Source organism: Muscardinus avellanarius (assembly GCF_963383645.1).
Source record: "Muscardinus avellanarius genome assembly, chromosome: 7".
NCBI lineage: Eukaryota > Metazoa > Chordata > Mammalia > Rodentia > Gliridae > Muscardinus > Muscardinus avellanarius.
The window spans coordinates 87,323,731-87,341,008 of NC_137793.1; the positions used below are offsets into that span (position 1 = coordinate 87,323,731).

Sequence of the window (17,278 nt, forward strand, 5' to 3'; positions counted from 1 at the left end):
CTCTCTTAGCCTCCCAAATGCTGGGATTACAAGTGTGCTCTACCATGCCTGGCCATGGTTCTCTTTTAAAGGAGAAAAATTATTAAGAACTCCTAAGATTATCTATCTACATACCCCAAGTTTGGAATCACTGGCTTTGGAAACTACATTTATTCAGTGATAAATCAGTCTTTCAATTGTAAGTTATTTCTGCAAGAAAGAATTTTATCTTTGTAATTAGAGTCTTTTTTCATATTACCATCTAATGCAAAGTTTTTCAGTAGTGGATATATTGCTGATATCTAAGGATTTCAGATCAAGAAACAGCTCCACAAACTCCATGAAAAACAGAAGCCATGAACGACCTGCTGAGGAGACTCCTTATTGCAACCACAGTGATGATCCCAGTCTTCTATTTCATTAATGAAAACCCTTTTGATACTACAAGCTTCTTGTCTTTCGTGAGTACCAGAGATTTGGGGTGGTGCCATGTTGAAATCCCTGGACTGAAAGAAAAGACATTATTCTAAGTATTTGTTTAAAACGATAAAAAAATACTGTGGGTATTTAAAGAAAAAAGACAAGAATGTTTGAGAAATCAATTTATCTTTTTTTTTTGGGGGGGGGGATGGTGAATTCAATAAGGGATGGTGGCACCCCAGCAGAGAGAGCATTCAGAGTTGAGAAAGAATAATGCCTGTTTGGCCGGGCATGGTGGCACACACTTGTAATCCCAGTACTTGGGAAGCTGATACAGGAGGATCGCAGGTTCATGGCCAGCCTCAGCTACTTAGTGAGGGCCTCCTCAACTTAGTGAGACCCTATTTCAAAAGAAAGAATTTTAAAAATAGGGCTGGAGATATCTCAGAGGTAGAATGACCCTGGGTTCAACTCCCAGTTTTGCAAATAAATAAATAAATAAATAAATAAATAAATAAATAAATAACGTTTGATGTTTCAGACAGGTGGCCTTTTCTCGTTCTTTCTTTTTTCGTGTGTGTGTGTGTGTGTGTGTGTGTGTGTGTCACTGGGGATTGAACCCAGGAACTTTCTACCTCTGAGCTACACTCCTAGCCCTATTTCATCTTATTATTTTGGAACAGAGTTTCACCAAATTGCTGAGGCTGGCCTCAAATCTGAAATTCTCATGTCTCAGACTTCCAAGTACTGGGATTATAGGCATGTGGCACCATGTACTGCTCTTTCTTTCTCTTTCTTGTTAGTACTAGGGATTGAATCCAGGGATGTTCTACCAATGAGCTACACTCACAACCCTTTTGATTTTTTTTTTTTTTGAGACAGAGTCTCACAAATTGCCCAGACTGGCCTCAAATTTGTGATCTTCCTGTCTCAACCTTCCAAGTACTGGGATTACAGGCTTGTACCACAATACCCAGCATGACCCTTTTCTTATAAAAATTGATGAAACTGAAATTTTTTTTCTTGTTTTATAAGTTTCCCATTTTAGAAAAACTCGTTTGGTTTTCAAAGTTACATATTTTCCTCCATTTTATCCTTATTAGGATTATGAACCTCGGAGCAGTTAAGTAATTTCTCCAAGCCAAGAAAAATTCTAAGGAATAGAGAATCTTTAACCAGAACCCAGAAGAGGCAAAGAAGAGAAGGGAGGGTGGTGAATGGATGGGAAGAACTTTAGTTTGGAGCACTGGGGTTACCTGTCCTCCTGCCTCTCTACCCTTAACATATGCCATGGCTTTCATGGGATTGATGACCCATATGTAATCAGTTACGAGGGTAAAGAATGTCTTGGCTCGTTCCCTGATATAACCAAGGAGAGCTAGAGAAATCTCAACTCCCTTTACTCCAGAACCTATACCTGTACAAGAACTCCTAAGATAGAGCTTTTCTACAAGATAAGGATGAAACTTGAGCCAAGCCTGAATAGCCTGCCCGATGTCCCAGTCCCAGAAATTATTGTATCATATCATACAAATGGAGACCATCTAGCCATGATTTCCAGAGATGATGGAACACAGCCTGAATCGTGTCCTTTTCTCAGGAGGAAAAGCAGCTGGTAAGTTGGCAGAGAGCCCGGATGCAGGTAAACCCTGGCAGCAAAAAACACCTCAAAACCTTCAAAGACATGCAGAGAAACTCAGAACCGCTCAAGAATGTGAACCCTCGTGTCTTGATTGGAGTTCCTCCAGTGGAAAAAAGTAAGTGTCCAGAACGGATGTGGGTCATCCACAGAATGAGGGAAGGCAGGAGGGGAAGAAAGGGAACTGACACCTGGAATTCAGATTACAACAGATAGTAATTCATTCCCCTTGAATACTCCTCCTCCTTCCTTTCTCCTCCTCCTCCTCCTCCTCCTCCTCCTCCTCCCCCTCCTCCTCCTCCTCCTCCTCTTCTTCCTTCTCTCTCTCTCTCTTTCTCTCTCTTTCTCTCAGCACTGGGGATTGAATACAGGAGCATTTTACCTCTAAACTATACCCTCAGCCCTTCTATTTTTTATTCTTTTATTGGTAAATTTTAATTATACATCATAGTGATATTCAAAGTCCTTTTTATTTTTTATTTTGAAACACATCTTGCTAAGTCACGCTGTGCTGGCCTCAAACATGCTATCCTCCTGTCTCAGCTTCCCAAATATTCAAGGTTAAAGACGTGCCATATTGTTTTCAGAAACAGACTGTAATTCTGAATCCATTTCCTTTTTCCATCTTCTAATACTGTTCTGCTTTTGCTTTTGCAGGAATAATTATTTCACATACATAAAATTTATTTTAAGGTTGTATATGTGAGCTAGATAACTAATTTTATTTATATATCAAAATCCAGCCAGTTGTGGTGGCACATGCCTGTAATCCCGGTACTTGGGAGGCTGAGACAGAAGGATTGCAGTTTCAAGGCCACATTCAGCAACTTAGCAAGACTTTGTTTCAAAATAAAAAGAATAAGAAGAATAAAAAGGGCTGAGAGTATAGCTTAGAGATAGAAACCCCTGTGTTCAGTCCTCAGCACCACATACACACAAACACACACACACAATTCAAAATATTATGACTTCAACACAGTTTATTAAAAACTCTTTTCTCGCCGGGCGTGGTGGCGCACGCTTGTAATCCCCGCGCTTGGGAGGCAGAGACAGGAGGATCGCGCAGGTTCGAAGCCAGCCGCGCTGGCGTAAGAGACCCTGTTTCAAAAATATAAAATAGGTCTGGGAGTGTAGCCCGGAGGTAGAAGGGCTTCCAGGAACCCCAGTACCACCAAAATAATAATAATAATAATAATAAATAAAAACTCTTTTCTCCCCACATGAAATGCCACCTTTGTCATAAATGTTTCCATATATAATCCAGGGCTTAATTATGTTTGTTTATTTTTGTGGTACTGGGGATTGAACTCCAGGGTGTTCTACCTCTGAGCTATATCCCCAGCTCTATTTTATTTTTATTTTTAAACAAGGTCTCACTAAGTTGATGAGAATCTTACTATTTGCTGAGGCTGTCCTCAAATCTGCAATCCTCTTGTCTCAGACTCCCAAGTACTAGAATTACAAGCATGTGCCACCATGCCCAGCCTCTGGGTTTAATTCTGCAAGCCATTTTATTCCATCAACCCTTTTAAATGTCTCTGTACCAACTCCATATGGTTTGAGTTTCCATATGGTTTGAGTTTCTATTGCTGTATGTTGTTAAACTAATCAACCTTCCCCTGCTTGATTTTTTAATACTCTTTCAAATTTTTTGACTCTCCTTTATTTTTCTCTTATTGATGGATTTTTTTTAGTTTGCCAAACTTCATGAAAAAATACTGTTGACTGGAAGTTAAGTTTATATATAAACCTGAAGTTAATTTATATCTTTTTAATACCAAATCATACTATCTGAAAATGTGTTATTTATCTACATGTATTCAGGTCTTCTGTTAAGAGCTTCAGTAAAGCTTTTCCATTTTTATGGGTCTTTCATCGATGTGTTCTAGTGCATATTAGAGCTCTTCATACTATATGGCACCCTTTTCATCTCATCTGGGAGTTGATTACTGTAATCTGAAAGAGTGTTAATGCTGTCTCTGTGTTGATCTCATATCTATCATCTTAATGAACTCTCTTATTAGCTCTAAAAGTTCACCAATTGACTCTCTTGAGTTAGCTTGTGAATGATCATTATTATTTTGAAATAGGGATGGCTTTGTCTCTTTTCAACACTTCTCTCATTTCTTAGACAATTTCACTGGCCGTTATTAGTAGAGGCAAGCATCTGTCTTATCTCTAGCCTCAGTGGGAATGCTTCTCTAACACTTCATCACTAAGGGTGATGTTCCCCATAGTTTTCCATTTGTGTATGTCCAAGAACAAACAAAGTTCTGAGCTGTGTTTTAGGTTTACAGTTTATCAAAAATGCTTTTAATATTTTCAGAGAGGATACAGAAGGAGAGCTGTAGCCCCCAAACGATGGAAATCTCATGGAACTTCTCATGTAGTACAAAGAGTTTAACCTTAGGAACAAAACCAACATAAAACATGCCAGAGATTCACTGCAAAAAAGAAAGAAAGAAAGAAAGAAAGAAAGAAAGAAAGAAAGAAAGAAAGAAAGAAAGAAAGAAAGGAAAAAGAAAAGGAAAAAAGAAGAAGGCTTATGCAATTATGGGAGTTTGCAAAGCAAATCCAAAACCAATGGTTGAGCATGAAGAAGGGTAGGCTAGCAAGCAAGGGCAAGAGCTGAAGCTGTTGTTCACAGGAGAAACTATTCCTTACGGACAGCCTCAGCTGTGCTCTGACCGCCTTTCGCTTATTTTGTTCAACTCACCCAAATTACTAGGCTAGTCTGTCTTCCCTAAAGTCGACTGATAGAGTCTTAATCACATCTCTAAAGTATCAGCACAGCAACACTGAGCTTAGTGTTTGACTAACTGGGGATAATAGGTTAGAAATTGATACCTAAAACTGACCATCAGAGCAAGGAAATGATTTCAATTTTTTTTTAATGAACAAGTTGATTTTCCATTCTATAAAAATTTAAAATGAATTAACAGTAAATATAATTTATGAAGGATCATTTTCATCTCTTATCTCTGCCAAACATTATTATCTATAATTATTTGGAACATTTCTCACAACCCTTGCTGACTATAAAAATAAAAAGGCTTATATTTCAGATGAATAAAGACAGAAGCTCTTGCAATAAGACAATTTGACAAAGGTTCTTATTCCTTTGCAATGAGTAAAAGGAAAACACAGAAGTGAGGGCTGTTGTGTAGTATAGAAAACGGAGCTCAAGAAAAATTAAGTAAGCTAAAATAGATTAAGACATTGTAGTCAGTATTTGAATTTTTAAAATATTCTTATGTTCAAGAGTTTTGTTTGTTTGTTTCAGAGTAGTAAAGATTGAACCCAGGGGCATTCTACCTTTAACCTACACCCCCAGTCCTATTTTTTATTCTTTATTTTGAAATAGTCTCACTAAGTTGCAGAGGGCCTCACTAAGTGGCTGAGACTGGCCGTGAACCTGTGATCCTCCTGTCTTGACCTCCTAAGTACTGGGCTTACAAGCATGTGCCACCACTCCCAGCATGTCCAAAAGATTTGATTCCGGTTTTCCTTTAAGTTAAAACTGGTTACTGTTACGGTTTTGAGAATATGTTAGGGTTTGGGGAAACTGTCCCCAGGGATGCCTGTTAGGGTCCCAGACACAATTTCCCTCAAACCACAACAAGAAAACCCAAAAACAGAAAAACAGAAAAGCCGTGGGTTCTTGTCCTAAGCTAAGGGTAAATACACATTAGCCCGGACTCTTGCTGAAGATTTAAAGACGTTTATTAAAAAGATAGAAATACAGAAGACAGTTAAAGCCCCATGCCATTCAGAAATGGCATGGGGGAAGATTTGAGCGAATTCACCAAAGACACAACACGTGGACTGAACTTTTTTATACACGACACCCTCCATCTTGTTCACATAATTCTGACGTAATAAAAACCCTGTAAGGTTCCTCCCCCAACAAGGTGTCTCCTTTCATGAAGGTGACAGGTTGACACACCTCCTTCCATCCTAGCTAGATTACCCAATTATTATGTAAACCTGTCTTTAGAATGAAGATGGAGAAGTCCTAGTTCCCCTCTCCTATAGACTTGCTAATTACCTTTAGCTAGGTTAATTTACGTTTCAATAGCTATTTGCTTCCTGGCTGAAACTGAAACCAAGTCTTTCTTTCCCCAGGTCTTCCATTTTGACACAATAATTTTTGAAATATATCTATTAATCAGAGCTTTCTCAAATCTTCCTAGGCCATTCCCAATACTGGTACAGTTACCTTTTTTTAAGTGATTCATAGTTTCGATTTATTATAAGAAGGACTCATATTAGTCTATTTCTACAATCCTATAAAGAATGTTGCCTTATTTCCTAGCTAGATAAGGACTGAATCAAGTCGATGTTGAATTTTGTCATGCATTGTGGGCATCAATTGGCTACTCATATGTTTCTTCCGTTTGATCAATTACTATCACTACTGACTACCATCCTTGCATTCCCAAGATCAGGACTACTGATCTAAGGTGTTATTTTAAGGCCTTAGTTAATACCATTGGTTTAATATATTATTTGAAAGGTTGTTTTGATTATTCTATAGTTCTATGTGCCTTTCTCTATGCTTTTATTCTTTCAACATATATATGAGTACCTACTATGTATCAGGAACAATGCTGGAATTTAAGGATGAAGAATATGATAGAATCAACAGAAAAGCTTACCATAATTTATTCATTAAAGTCTATTAATGAATTCAAATAATGTACTTACTTAATTCTCAGATATTTCATTTTTACTATGAAAACATCTGGACCTGACTTTTGTTTGTTGACAAGGTCAAAGTTGCCTTTACCTTTTCTTTTCTTTTTTTTTGCAGTTCTGGGGATGAAACCCAGGGTCATTCATTACCTCTGAGCTATACACTCAGCCCTATTTTTTATTCTTTATTTTAATTTATTTGTGTGTACGGTAGTGGGGGTGGAACCCAGGGACTTTCTACCTCCGGGCTATACTCCCAGACCTATTTTATACTTTATTTGGAAACAGGGTCTAACTAAGTTGCTGAGAACCTCACTCAGTAGCTGAGGCTAGCTTCGAACCTGTGCGATCCTCCTGTCTCAGCCTCCCAAGCCCTGGGATTACAAGCGTGCGCCACCACACCCGGCTTTTTATCTTTATTTTGAAACATGATCTCACTGAGTTGCAAAGGGCCTCACTAAGTAGCTAAAGCTGTTTGCGAACTGCGATCCTCCTGTTCCAACCTCCCAAATGCTAGGATTACAAGCTTGCACCACCACACGAGGCTTTTTGTTTGTTTGTTTGTTTTGTTTCATTTTGTGGTTTTTTTCTTTTTGTGGTACTGGGGATTGAACCCAGAAGCCTTCTATCTCCAAACTACACCACCAGCTCTAATATATATATATATAATATATATATATTATAATATATATTATATATATAATAATATATATTATATATTATATATTATATTATATATTATATATTTATATATATTATATATATATATATATATATATATATATATATATATAGTACTGAAGATTGAACCCAGGAGCACATTACCCCTGAGCTACATCCCCAGCCCATTTTATTCTTTATTTTGAAACAGGATCTCACTAAGCTTCAGAGGGCCTCACTAAGTAACTGAATAAGGTTTCGAACCTGGATCCTCCTGTATCAGCCTCCCAAGTACTGGAATTACAAGCATGCGCCACCACGCCCAGCTATTTTTTTTATTTTAAAACAGGGTCTCACTAAGTTTCTGAGGGTGTCCTTGAACCTGTGATCTTCCTGTCTCAGCCAACTAAGTATTGGAATTACAGGCATTCACTACCATGCCTGGCTCTACCTTTCATTTAAAGTTATTTAATTATTTTTAATTTATTCAGGTTTTCTCCACTTTTCTTGAGCCAATTTTGATAATTTATATTTTCTTAGGACATCACCATTTTCCTTTATTTTCAAATACAGATATGTAATTTATACTCTTGTAAGTTTTTTTGTGTGTGTGTGGTGGTAATGAAGATGGAACTCATAACAACCAGTCTTTATTACCACAAAATCAGTGCCTTTCATAGCCAGAAAACACCATCAGCAGAGAAACAAAAAATGTAATTACAAGGGACAGAGAAAAAGAGCGCTGGAAAAACAAGACACCAGAAAGAAACAAGACCGCAGTGCCGCAGCTGGAGCCGCGGTGCGCAGCGGAGCGAACGCCATCTTCCCTTGCAGCACCAGGCCCCAGAGAGGAGAGGGACTCAGAACGGAGCTCAGAGCCAGAGAGGAGATACGCCGGCCTCACAGCCGAGGACGCAGCAGCAGTACCTTACTGCCGGCGGCAGCAGCAAATTCACCGGAGGGCTCCTGACCAATGCACTCAACAGCCCACCAGGCTCCAGAGAGTGGACAGCGAGCTGAGGTGAGCCGATGCGGAACAGCCGGGCAAAATTCGGCAGATTTTTCAGCGTAGGGAGCATCTGAAGCTACCAGGGGCTGGGCTCAGTACACCCTGCAGGGACTCAGAGCGGAGCTCAAAACCAGAGAAGAAATAACCAGCCTCACGGCCGAGGGCGTGTCAGCAGCGCCATATTGCCACCGGCGGCGGCAGCAGCAGCGAATTCACTGAGTCCACTACAGCTCCATCGGTGCACTCAACAACAGTGAGTTAAATTGCGACCCCTAGAGGAGAAATCCCAGTACTGTACTCCCAGGGACTTGACCCAGTGGGGGAGTGGCGGTGGCAGACATATCACACCATAGGAGAACGCCCAACCAGGCACCCTCCATGGTCTAAAACAGCCTCGATTGACTCCCTGGGTCTGAGACTCTGAAATACAACCCAGTAAAGGAGTAGTGGGGACTGAGATACCACAGACTCGAGATCCAGAGCACCTTAAGTGAAGTCGTAGTGACCCAAGGCAAGAACCCAGAGAAGGCACAAACTTCCGAAATCATGGGAAAGAGGTAAAACAATGGAGCAATGAATGCCCACAACCCCACAACATCAGAACCTGATAAAACAGAAATTCAGAGATTTCTAGAAGATCAAATCAGGAAAATAAATGTAGAAATAATAGAGGTGTTTTGAAAAGAATTCAGAGAGAGTCAAAAAGAGATAAAGGATGCAATTAATGAAGTAAAGGCCTCAATTCAAAGTACAAACAACCTATTAGACCACATGGAGAATAGAATCTCGCTCCTAGAAGATGATCACTCCAAAAATGAACGCATAGTTTCTAATTTAGAAAAAAAAAAATCCAACAGCAGGAATCTGACATTGAAGAAATATGGGCCCATTTTAAGAGAGCTAACCTAAGAATAATTGGAATAGAGGAGGGAAAAGAAGGTGAAACCAAAGGGATCAACAATCTCTTCAAGGAAGTAATAGCAGAAAATTTTCCAAACATAGAGCAAGAGGTTGATACACAGGTCCAGGAAACTTATAGAACTCCCTTTAGACAGGATCCGAGAAGAGGATCCCCATGCCACATAACTGTCAAAATGACTAATGTGAAAGCCAAGCAGAGAATCTTAAAGGCAACAAAAACAAAGGGCCAAGTGACATTCGGAGGCAAACCAATTAGAATCACTCCAGACTTCCCAAACCAAGTCATGAGAGCCAGAAGGGCTTGGAGTAATATATTCCAAACTCTGAAAGAAAACAACTTCCAGCCAAAAATTTCCTACCCAGCAAAACTTTCTATCAAATTGATGGGGAAATAAGAAGCTTCCATGACAAACAGAAACTGAAGGAATTTATGTCTTCAAAACCAGCGCTAGAGAAAATACTCAAAGAGATTAACTACAAAGAAGAAATAGGTAACTCACACCAGAACCAGAGAAACAAGATTTTCCATCCAACAGACAACTAAGATTAGTTATCTGTGGAGATTCATTATTTATGTTAGTCTTTTACCTATCTCTAAATTGTATTGTTTGCTTTTATTGTTGCTAATTTTTAGGATTTCTAGTTGGAATACTAATATACCTTCAGATATAGCATTTGGAAATATTTTATCCCATTCTATCAGTAACTTTTAACTCTGTTTACATTGTCTTTGGATATACAATATTTTTTTTTTATTTTTTAGGGAGTTTGTTTACCCTTCTGTTGCCTGTGCCATTGAAATCATATCCAAGGAATCACTGCCAATTTCAATGTTGTGAGGTTTTATGACCCAGATTTTCTTCTAAAAGTTTATAGTCTTAAGATTTATATTTAGGTCTTTTATCTATTTTGAGTTACTATTTGTATATGGTGTTAGGTAAGGGTCCAATTTTATTCTTTTTCATGTAATTATTATTTTTCAACACTATTTAGTTAAAAGATAATTATTTCCTCCACCAAATGTTTGTGGAAACTTTGTCAAAAATAACTTGACAATATATGGAAGAATTTATCTCTAGGCTTTTATTTAACTCCAATGGTTTATATATCTGCCTTTATAACAGTACTACACTGTTTCAATTATTGTAGCTTTATATGGTTTGAAATCAGAAAATATACATCTTCTAGCTTTGTTCTTTTTTGAGATCATTTTGGGTATCTAGACTCCATATTCTATATTAGGATAGATTTTTCCTGAAAAATAAATAAATAAATGTGTGATAGTTTCACCTAAAAAAAAAAAAAAAAGAAAAAAGATTCTCTGGTAAGAAAGAAAGCAAAAAGAAATATTGAAATGTTATCTTTAAGTCATCAAAAGCTTGGTATCAGACAAATAAACTGTTATGTGAGATTATCAACGTTAATATTGGATAAATTGCTATAATACTAGATGTCAACCACTAAGCCAAGCATGGGAAGGAGGGATGGGGAGGGAATGGGGTGGGGATCGGGTAGCGGCTAACTGGGCGATGTGTGCATGTATATCTACAGAAGTTTTTTTTTTATCCCATTATGATGTATGAATACAGTGCACCAATAAAATAATTTAAAAATATATATGTTAAATAAATAAATAAATAAAAGATACAAAGGTCATATTGTTCTACATCCTTTCCATCTATTATCATCAGGTTTCTTTTTTTTCTTCTTTTTTTTCTTTTTTTGGTGGTACTGGGGTTCCTGGAAACCCTTCTACCTCCGGGCTACACTCTCAGACCTATTTTTTAAATATATTTTTATCTGGAAACAGGGTCTTTTAAGCCAGCGTGGCTGGCTTCGAACCTGCACAATCCTCCTGTCTCCGCCTCCCAAGTGTGGGGATTACAAGCGTGCGCCACCATGCCCGGCTTCATCATTAGGTTTCTTAACTTCTTTAATTCTTGGTTTGAATTTGTTCTTCTCTAATACCACTATAGTTGAGCAAGTGTCTATTGATCATTTACATTTCTTTTTATCTGTTGATCATTTATATTTTATCTTTCATGAGATAGCGTATAGACTTTATTTGTAACATTTTTGTTGGTACTCTGCATTCCTCTAGTTATAATGCATTTTCATCCTTAATAGTATTTGTCTTTTTCTCACTTTTTTATTTTTTATTTTCTAGTGCTGGGAATAGAACCCAGGGCCTCTCCCATGATGGGCAAGTGCCCTACCACTGAACCACAGCCCAGTGCCTTCTCACTTTCCAACCATGCATTTAGTTTAGAAATCTTTTCTAAGAACCACTTTTTATTGACCCTCTAGTTTTAATCCATTGTATTTAATTAAATTCTGCTTTTATCTTTTTATTATTCATTCATTTATTTATTTATTTATTTATTTATTGGTGGTACTGGGAATGGAACCCAGGGGCCTTCTACCTCTAGGCTACACTCCCAGACCTATTTTATATTTTTATTTGGAAACAGGGTCTCTTAAACCAGCTGAGGCTGCCTTCAAAACTGTGTGATTCTCTTGTCTCAGCCTCCCAAGCACAGGGATTATAAGCGTGCACCACCATGCCTGGCTTGCTTTTATCTTTTTAATTCCACACTCTGCTTCCTGTAGTTTTGTTTTTGCCCTGCTTTCCATGTCATTTATTTTCTATGTTGTGTTGTAGCAAATATACTGGGAGCTATTACTTCTAAATTCCACTTGAAAATATCCCCCCCCCCCCCCCCCGGTATTGGGGATTGAATCCAGAGGCATCCCACGAGCCCTTTTTTTTCTTTTTTTTTTTTCTTTTTTTGGTGCTACTGGGGATGGAACCCTTCTACCTCCGGGCTGCACTCCCGGACCCATTTTATATTTTTATTTGGAAACAGGGTCTCTTAAACCAGCGAGGCTGGCTTCAAACCTGCGTGATCCTCCTGTTTTCACCTCCCAAGCACCGGGATTACAAGTGTGTGCAACCACATCCGGCAGCCCTATTTTATTTTTATTTTATTTATTTCATTTATTTTTATTTATTTTATTTATTTTATTTCAGTAGGTTGATAAGAGTCTCGTTATTTGCTGAGGCTGTCCTCGAACCTACAAAAATTCTCTTATTTTAGCCTCCTGAATACTGGGATTAAGGCATGTGCCACCATAACTGGCTGTGTGTGTGTGTGTGTGTGTGTGTGTGTGTGTGTGTTGCTAGAGATTGAACCCAGGGGCATTTTACCTCCAAGCTGCACCACCAGCCATATATACTTTAGTTGGTTTATTATAGTCTCTCATCATGATGTAAATTATGTTGATAGTGACATACATGCACACAGCACTTGGTGGACCCCAGCAGCCTCCCCTCTCTCCTTCCCCATACAGAGTACTAAGATCATACAGAGCAGTAAGATTGACACTTGTGTGTGTGTGTGTGTGTGTGTGTGTGTGTGTGTTACTGGGGATTGAACCTCCAAGCTATATCTCAAGCCCTTTTAAATTTTTGTTTAGAAGCAGGGTCTTGCTAGGTTACTGAGAGTCTCACTAGCTTGCTGAACCTGAGATCCTCCTGTCTCAGCCTCCCAAGTACTAGGATTATAGGCATATGCCACCGCAGTTGGCTTAATTATTTCTTTTTTTTTTTTCTTTTGCGGGTCTGGGGATGAAACCCAGGGGCATTCGACCTCCAAGCTACACCCCCTGCCCTGTTTTATATTCTTTATTTTTAAACAGGGGCTCACTAAGTTACAGAGGGCCTCACCAAGTAGCTGAGGCTGTCCGCGAACCACAATCCTCCGGTCTCAGTCTCAGCCTCCCAAATGCTGGGATTACAAGCGTGGGCCACCATGCCCAGCTTAATAATTTCTTAAATTACTAAAGTTATCTCAAAAAAAAGCTCAAGATATAACTTAAAGAGTCTACTTGTCAACAATGAAATAATTTAAACATCAATAAGAATAAAATGGCAATGGTTTGAAATATGTAAAATTTATTATCTACGGCCATACCACCCTGAATGCTCCCGATCTTGTCTGAAATATGTAAAACTTATGAGTTTGTAAGGATACAAAAGAAGGGGAAAGGAAGGAAGGGAGGAGGAAATCTGGTACATTTTGCCACCATTTGAGAATTCTAGGAACCAACCTTTTGTGTGTGTGTGTGTGTGTGTGTGTGTGTGTGTGTGTGTGTGCGCGCGCGCGCGCGCGTGCTTGACTGGGAATTTAACCCAGGAGCATTCTATTTTCGAGTTACACACCCAGCCCTGTTTTATTTTTATTTTAAAACAGGATCTCACTAGGTTGATGAGAGTCTCACTACTTGCTGAGGCTGTCCTCAAACCTGTGACCCTCCCGTCTCAGCCTCCCAAGTACTGGGATTCCAGGTGTGCACAACCACGCCCAGCTTCAAGCCTTTATTTTATTTTATTTTATTTTATTTATTTTTGAGGTACTGGGGATGGAACCCAGGGGCATTCTACCTCCAAGCTATACACCCCAGCCCTACTTTTTAGTCTTTTTATTTTTCTTTTTCCTTATTTATTTATTTTTCTTATTTATTTTTTATATATTTCTTATTTATTTTTCTTATTTATTTTTTATTTTTTCTTATTTATTTTTGGTGGGTCTGAGGATGGAACCCAGGGGCATTTGATCTCTGAGCTACACCCCCTGCCCTATTTTTTATTCTTTATTTTGAAACAGGGCCTCACTAAGTTGCAGAGGGCCTCACTAAGTAGCTGAGGCCGTCCTCGAACCGTGATCCTCCGGTCTCAGCCTCCCGAATGCTGGGATTACAAGAGTGCGCCACCATGCCCAGCTTTCAAGCCATTATTTTAAAGGCTGATAAATAAAGGGAAAGAATCAAGTATTTATTTCACTCTTCTACAATAACTATACTACCAGGTAGCTAAAGAGTAAATAAGTGAAAATTTCTTTTTATAGAAGCATATCAGTGCCAGGCATGGTGGTCCACACCTGTAATCTCAGTACTTGGGAGGTTGAGAAAGGAGGATCGCAGATTCAAGGCCACCTCAGCAGCATAACAAGACTCTCAGCAACCTAGCAAGACCCTGTTTCAAAAAATAAAAAAAGCTGGGTGTGGTGGCACATGATTGTAATCCCAGCATTTGGGAGGCTGAGACAGGAGGATCTGGGTTCACAGACAGCCTCAGCTACTTAGTGAGGCCCTTTGCAACTCAGTGAGACCTGTTTCAAAATAAGGAATAAAAAATAGGGCTGGGGGTGTAGCTCAGAGGTAGAATGCCCCTGAGTTTCATGCCCAGTACCACAAAAAATAAAATAAAATAAAAATGTTTAGAGGTAGAATGTCCCTGGGCTCGATTCCAGTACCAAAAAAAAAAAAAAAAAAAAAAATGAAGAAGGAATGTTTAACTTAGACTATCACCATATTGCAGTCTTTCTTGCGTTAACAGATCTAGGCATTGAGTTTACCAAAGACTGGTAACAAAGAAACAGAGACAACCTGCTATCATGTGATTTCTGATGAAAGAACACATCACCATGATGAAGTGTTATTGCCAAGAATCTGGCTGAACTTAAGTCTCATATCGTGTGTGTGTGTGTGTGTGTGTGTGTGTGTGTGTGTGTGTGTGTCTGCTGCTGGAGATCACACTCAGCTTCATATATACTAGGCAATCGCTCTGTCACTGAGCTATTACTCCAGGCCTCTATCTATATTTTCCATAATTTTTTTCCTACCCATGGAAGCTTTTATTTATTTTTTTGCAAAGGAATATGATTTCCCCTCTGATCTGAGAATAGATTTAACATATCTGATATTCTTCAATTAAATGTTTCCCTCGTTAGCTTACGTTAGGGGAATTTCTTTCTGGATTTTTCTTTCCCCTTCCATTATGTTGGTTATATGTCTTTTTCCAGTTCTAGAGATTGAACTCATGCTAAGCAGGTACAACTGAACTACCCTCAACCTTCTTTTTTTCTTTCTTTCTTTCTTTTTCTTTTCTTTTCTTTTCTTTTCTCTCTCTCTCTCTCTCTCTCTCTCTCTCTCTCTCTCTCTCTCTCTCTCTCTCTTTTTGCGGTACTGAGGATGGAACCAGGGGCATACTACCTCCGAGCTATACCCCCATCCCTATTTTTTGTTCTTTATTTTGAATTGGTCTCACTGAGTTGCAAAGGGCCTCACTAAGTAGCTGTCTCAGCCTCCAAATACTGGGATTACAAGCATGCACCACCACACTCAGCCTTCCCCCCCCCCTTCTTTTTTTCTTTTTGTGGTGTTCTGAAAGATGGAGCGCAGGGGCATTTACCTGAGCTACAACCCCAGCTCTTTTTGTTTTATTTTGAAACAGGGTCTCACTAAGTTGCAGAAAACCTCTTATTGCTTGTCACGAACCTGCTATCCTCTTCTCTCAACCTCCCAAGTACTGGGATTACAGGCATGCGCCACCATGCCCAGCTCCAGCCCTTTTTAAATTTTCATTTTGAAACAGGGTCCTGATAAATTGCTCAAGCCAGCCTCTAACTTGAAATAGTATAGATGAAGACTACCCCAGCAACTACCCAACTTATTTATTTAAGGTGATAAAGGTTCTCTTTTCTCCCCCAATTTTAGAACTGCTAACCATAGGGATGGCCTCAGTGCAGCGTCCTCAAGGTACCTACCTCTTCGACACCCTGAGATCTCTCTTCTTTACATCTTCTCCAGCTGAGCAGAAATATTTCATTGTTCTGGTACATCTGGCAGATACTGACCGCAAATGGCTTAATCGAATGATTTCCAACATCTCAACCCTCTTTAAACCATATATTCAAGCCAGGCAGCTAGTAGTGATCAGTACCCCCCGCACAAGCTATCTTCCTTTGAAGAACCTTAAGAAAAACGTAAATGATGTCGCCTTCCACTCCAAACAGAACATGGATCATGCCTTCCTCATGAACTTTGCTACCAACTATTCTGACTACTTCATGATGATTGAAGATGCTGTGAAATGTGCCCCGGAATATATCACCCAGATTGTTACAATAATCTCTGCCTGTGAAAGGAAATTCTGGATTACTCTAGAGTTCTCTCAGCTGAGCTTCACCGGGAAACTCTTTCATTCCAAAGACCTCCCTTTCTTTGTTCACTTCCTTCTCCTCTTTTACCATGAAATGCCATATGACCACCTTCTCTCCCATTTTCATAATCTCACACAGAAAAAGTCAATCCATTATTCCCCCCCCCTCTTCCAGCATGTGGGCCATTACACCTCCTTTCAGGACAAATGGAATGCCCTAAAAGATAAAGAGTTTGAGAAGAATGACATCGGCTCTCCCAACAACCCTGCTGCCACCTTCTATACTAACCTTGATGTCACCGATAACTCTATTCTCAAGAATGCCTATAGCTTGGATACAAGCTTCTTTTATGTCAAGGAGGCTAAGGTTGGCAGCCATCTGACTGTGATTTTGGACACACCTGCTACAGTGTTCCGAGTTCAAGTGCTGACTGGCTATAGAGTAAGACAGGTGAATCAGCTGAAAGAGGGGCAAGTAGAACTGGGCTATGATACTACCAATAAGGTCAATGACTGTGACGATTATATTCTTCTGGGGATGCTAGTTAATGGCGTCCTCGATAAGCAGGTATTATATGAAGAGTCTGGGAAGAAGGTGAAATGTGTGAGGTTGCTTGTGACAGCCACTCTGTCCTCGGGATTAATAATCAGGAATATCAACCTTTGGACTAAGGAATAAATGGAGAAGCCATTGGGAGTTCTGGGAGTGGGCGGGTTAGAGATAGACTCTGCAGAGATAACAAAACATTAAAGTCTTGTCAATGGTGAAGGACATCTCTTTGCTGGGTCCTTTCAAGAATCTTATTACAGAAGACACAGCCTGTTAAAAGGCAGTATGCAAGCCGGGCGTGGTGGCACACGCTTGTAATCCCCGCGCTTGGGAGGCTGAGACAGGAGGATTGCACGGGTTCGAAGCCAGCCTCAGCAACTTAGTGAGACCTTGTTTCCAAAT

At 39.4% G+C, this 17,278-nt stretch overlaps 1 protein-coding gene across 1 annotated transcript; it reads left to right on the forward strand.

The window, feature by feature from the left end:
* Positions 1-335: 335 nt before the first annotated feature.
* LOC308265138 (alpha-1,3-mannosyl-glycoprotein 4-beta-N-acetylglucosaminyltransferase C-like) lies at positions 336-17,005 on the forward strand (the record flags this gene model as incomplete). Its single annotated transcript, XM_080698732.1, has 3 exons — positions 336-440; positions 2,000-2,156; positions 15,882-17,005. The coding sequence occupies 3 exons, from the start codon at positions 336-338 to the stop codon at positions 17,003-17,005; spliced, it is 1,386 nt and encodes a 461-aa protein (XP_080554858.1).
* Between the last annotated feature and the right edge of the window lie 273 nt (positions 17,006-17,278).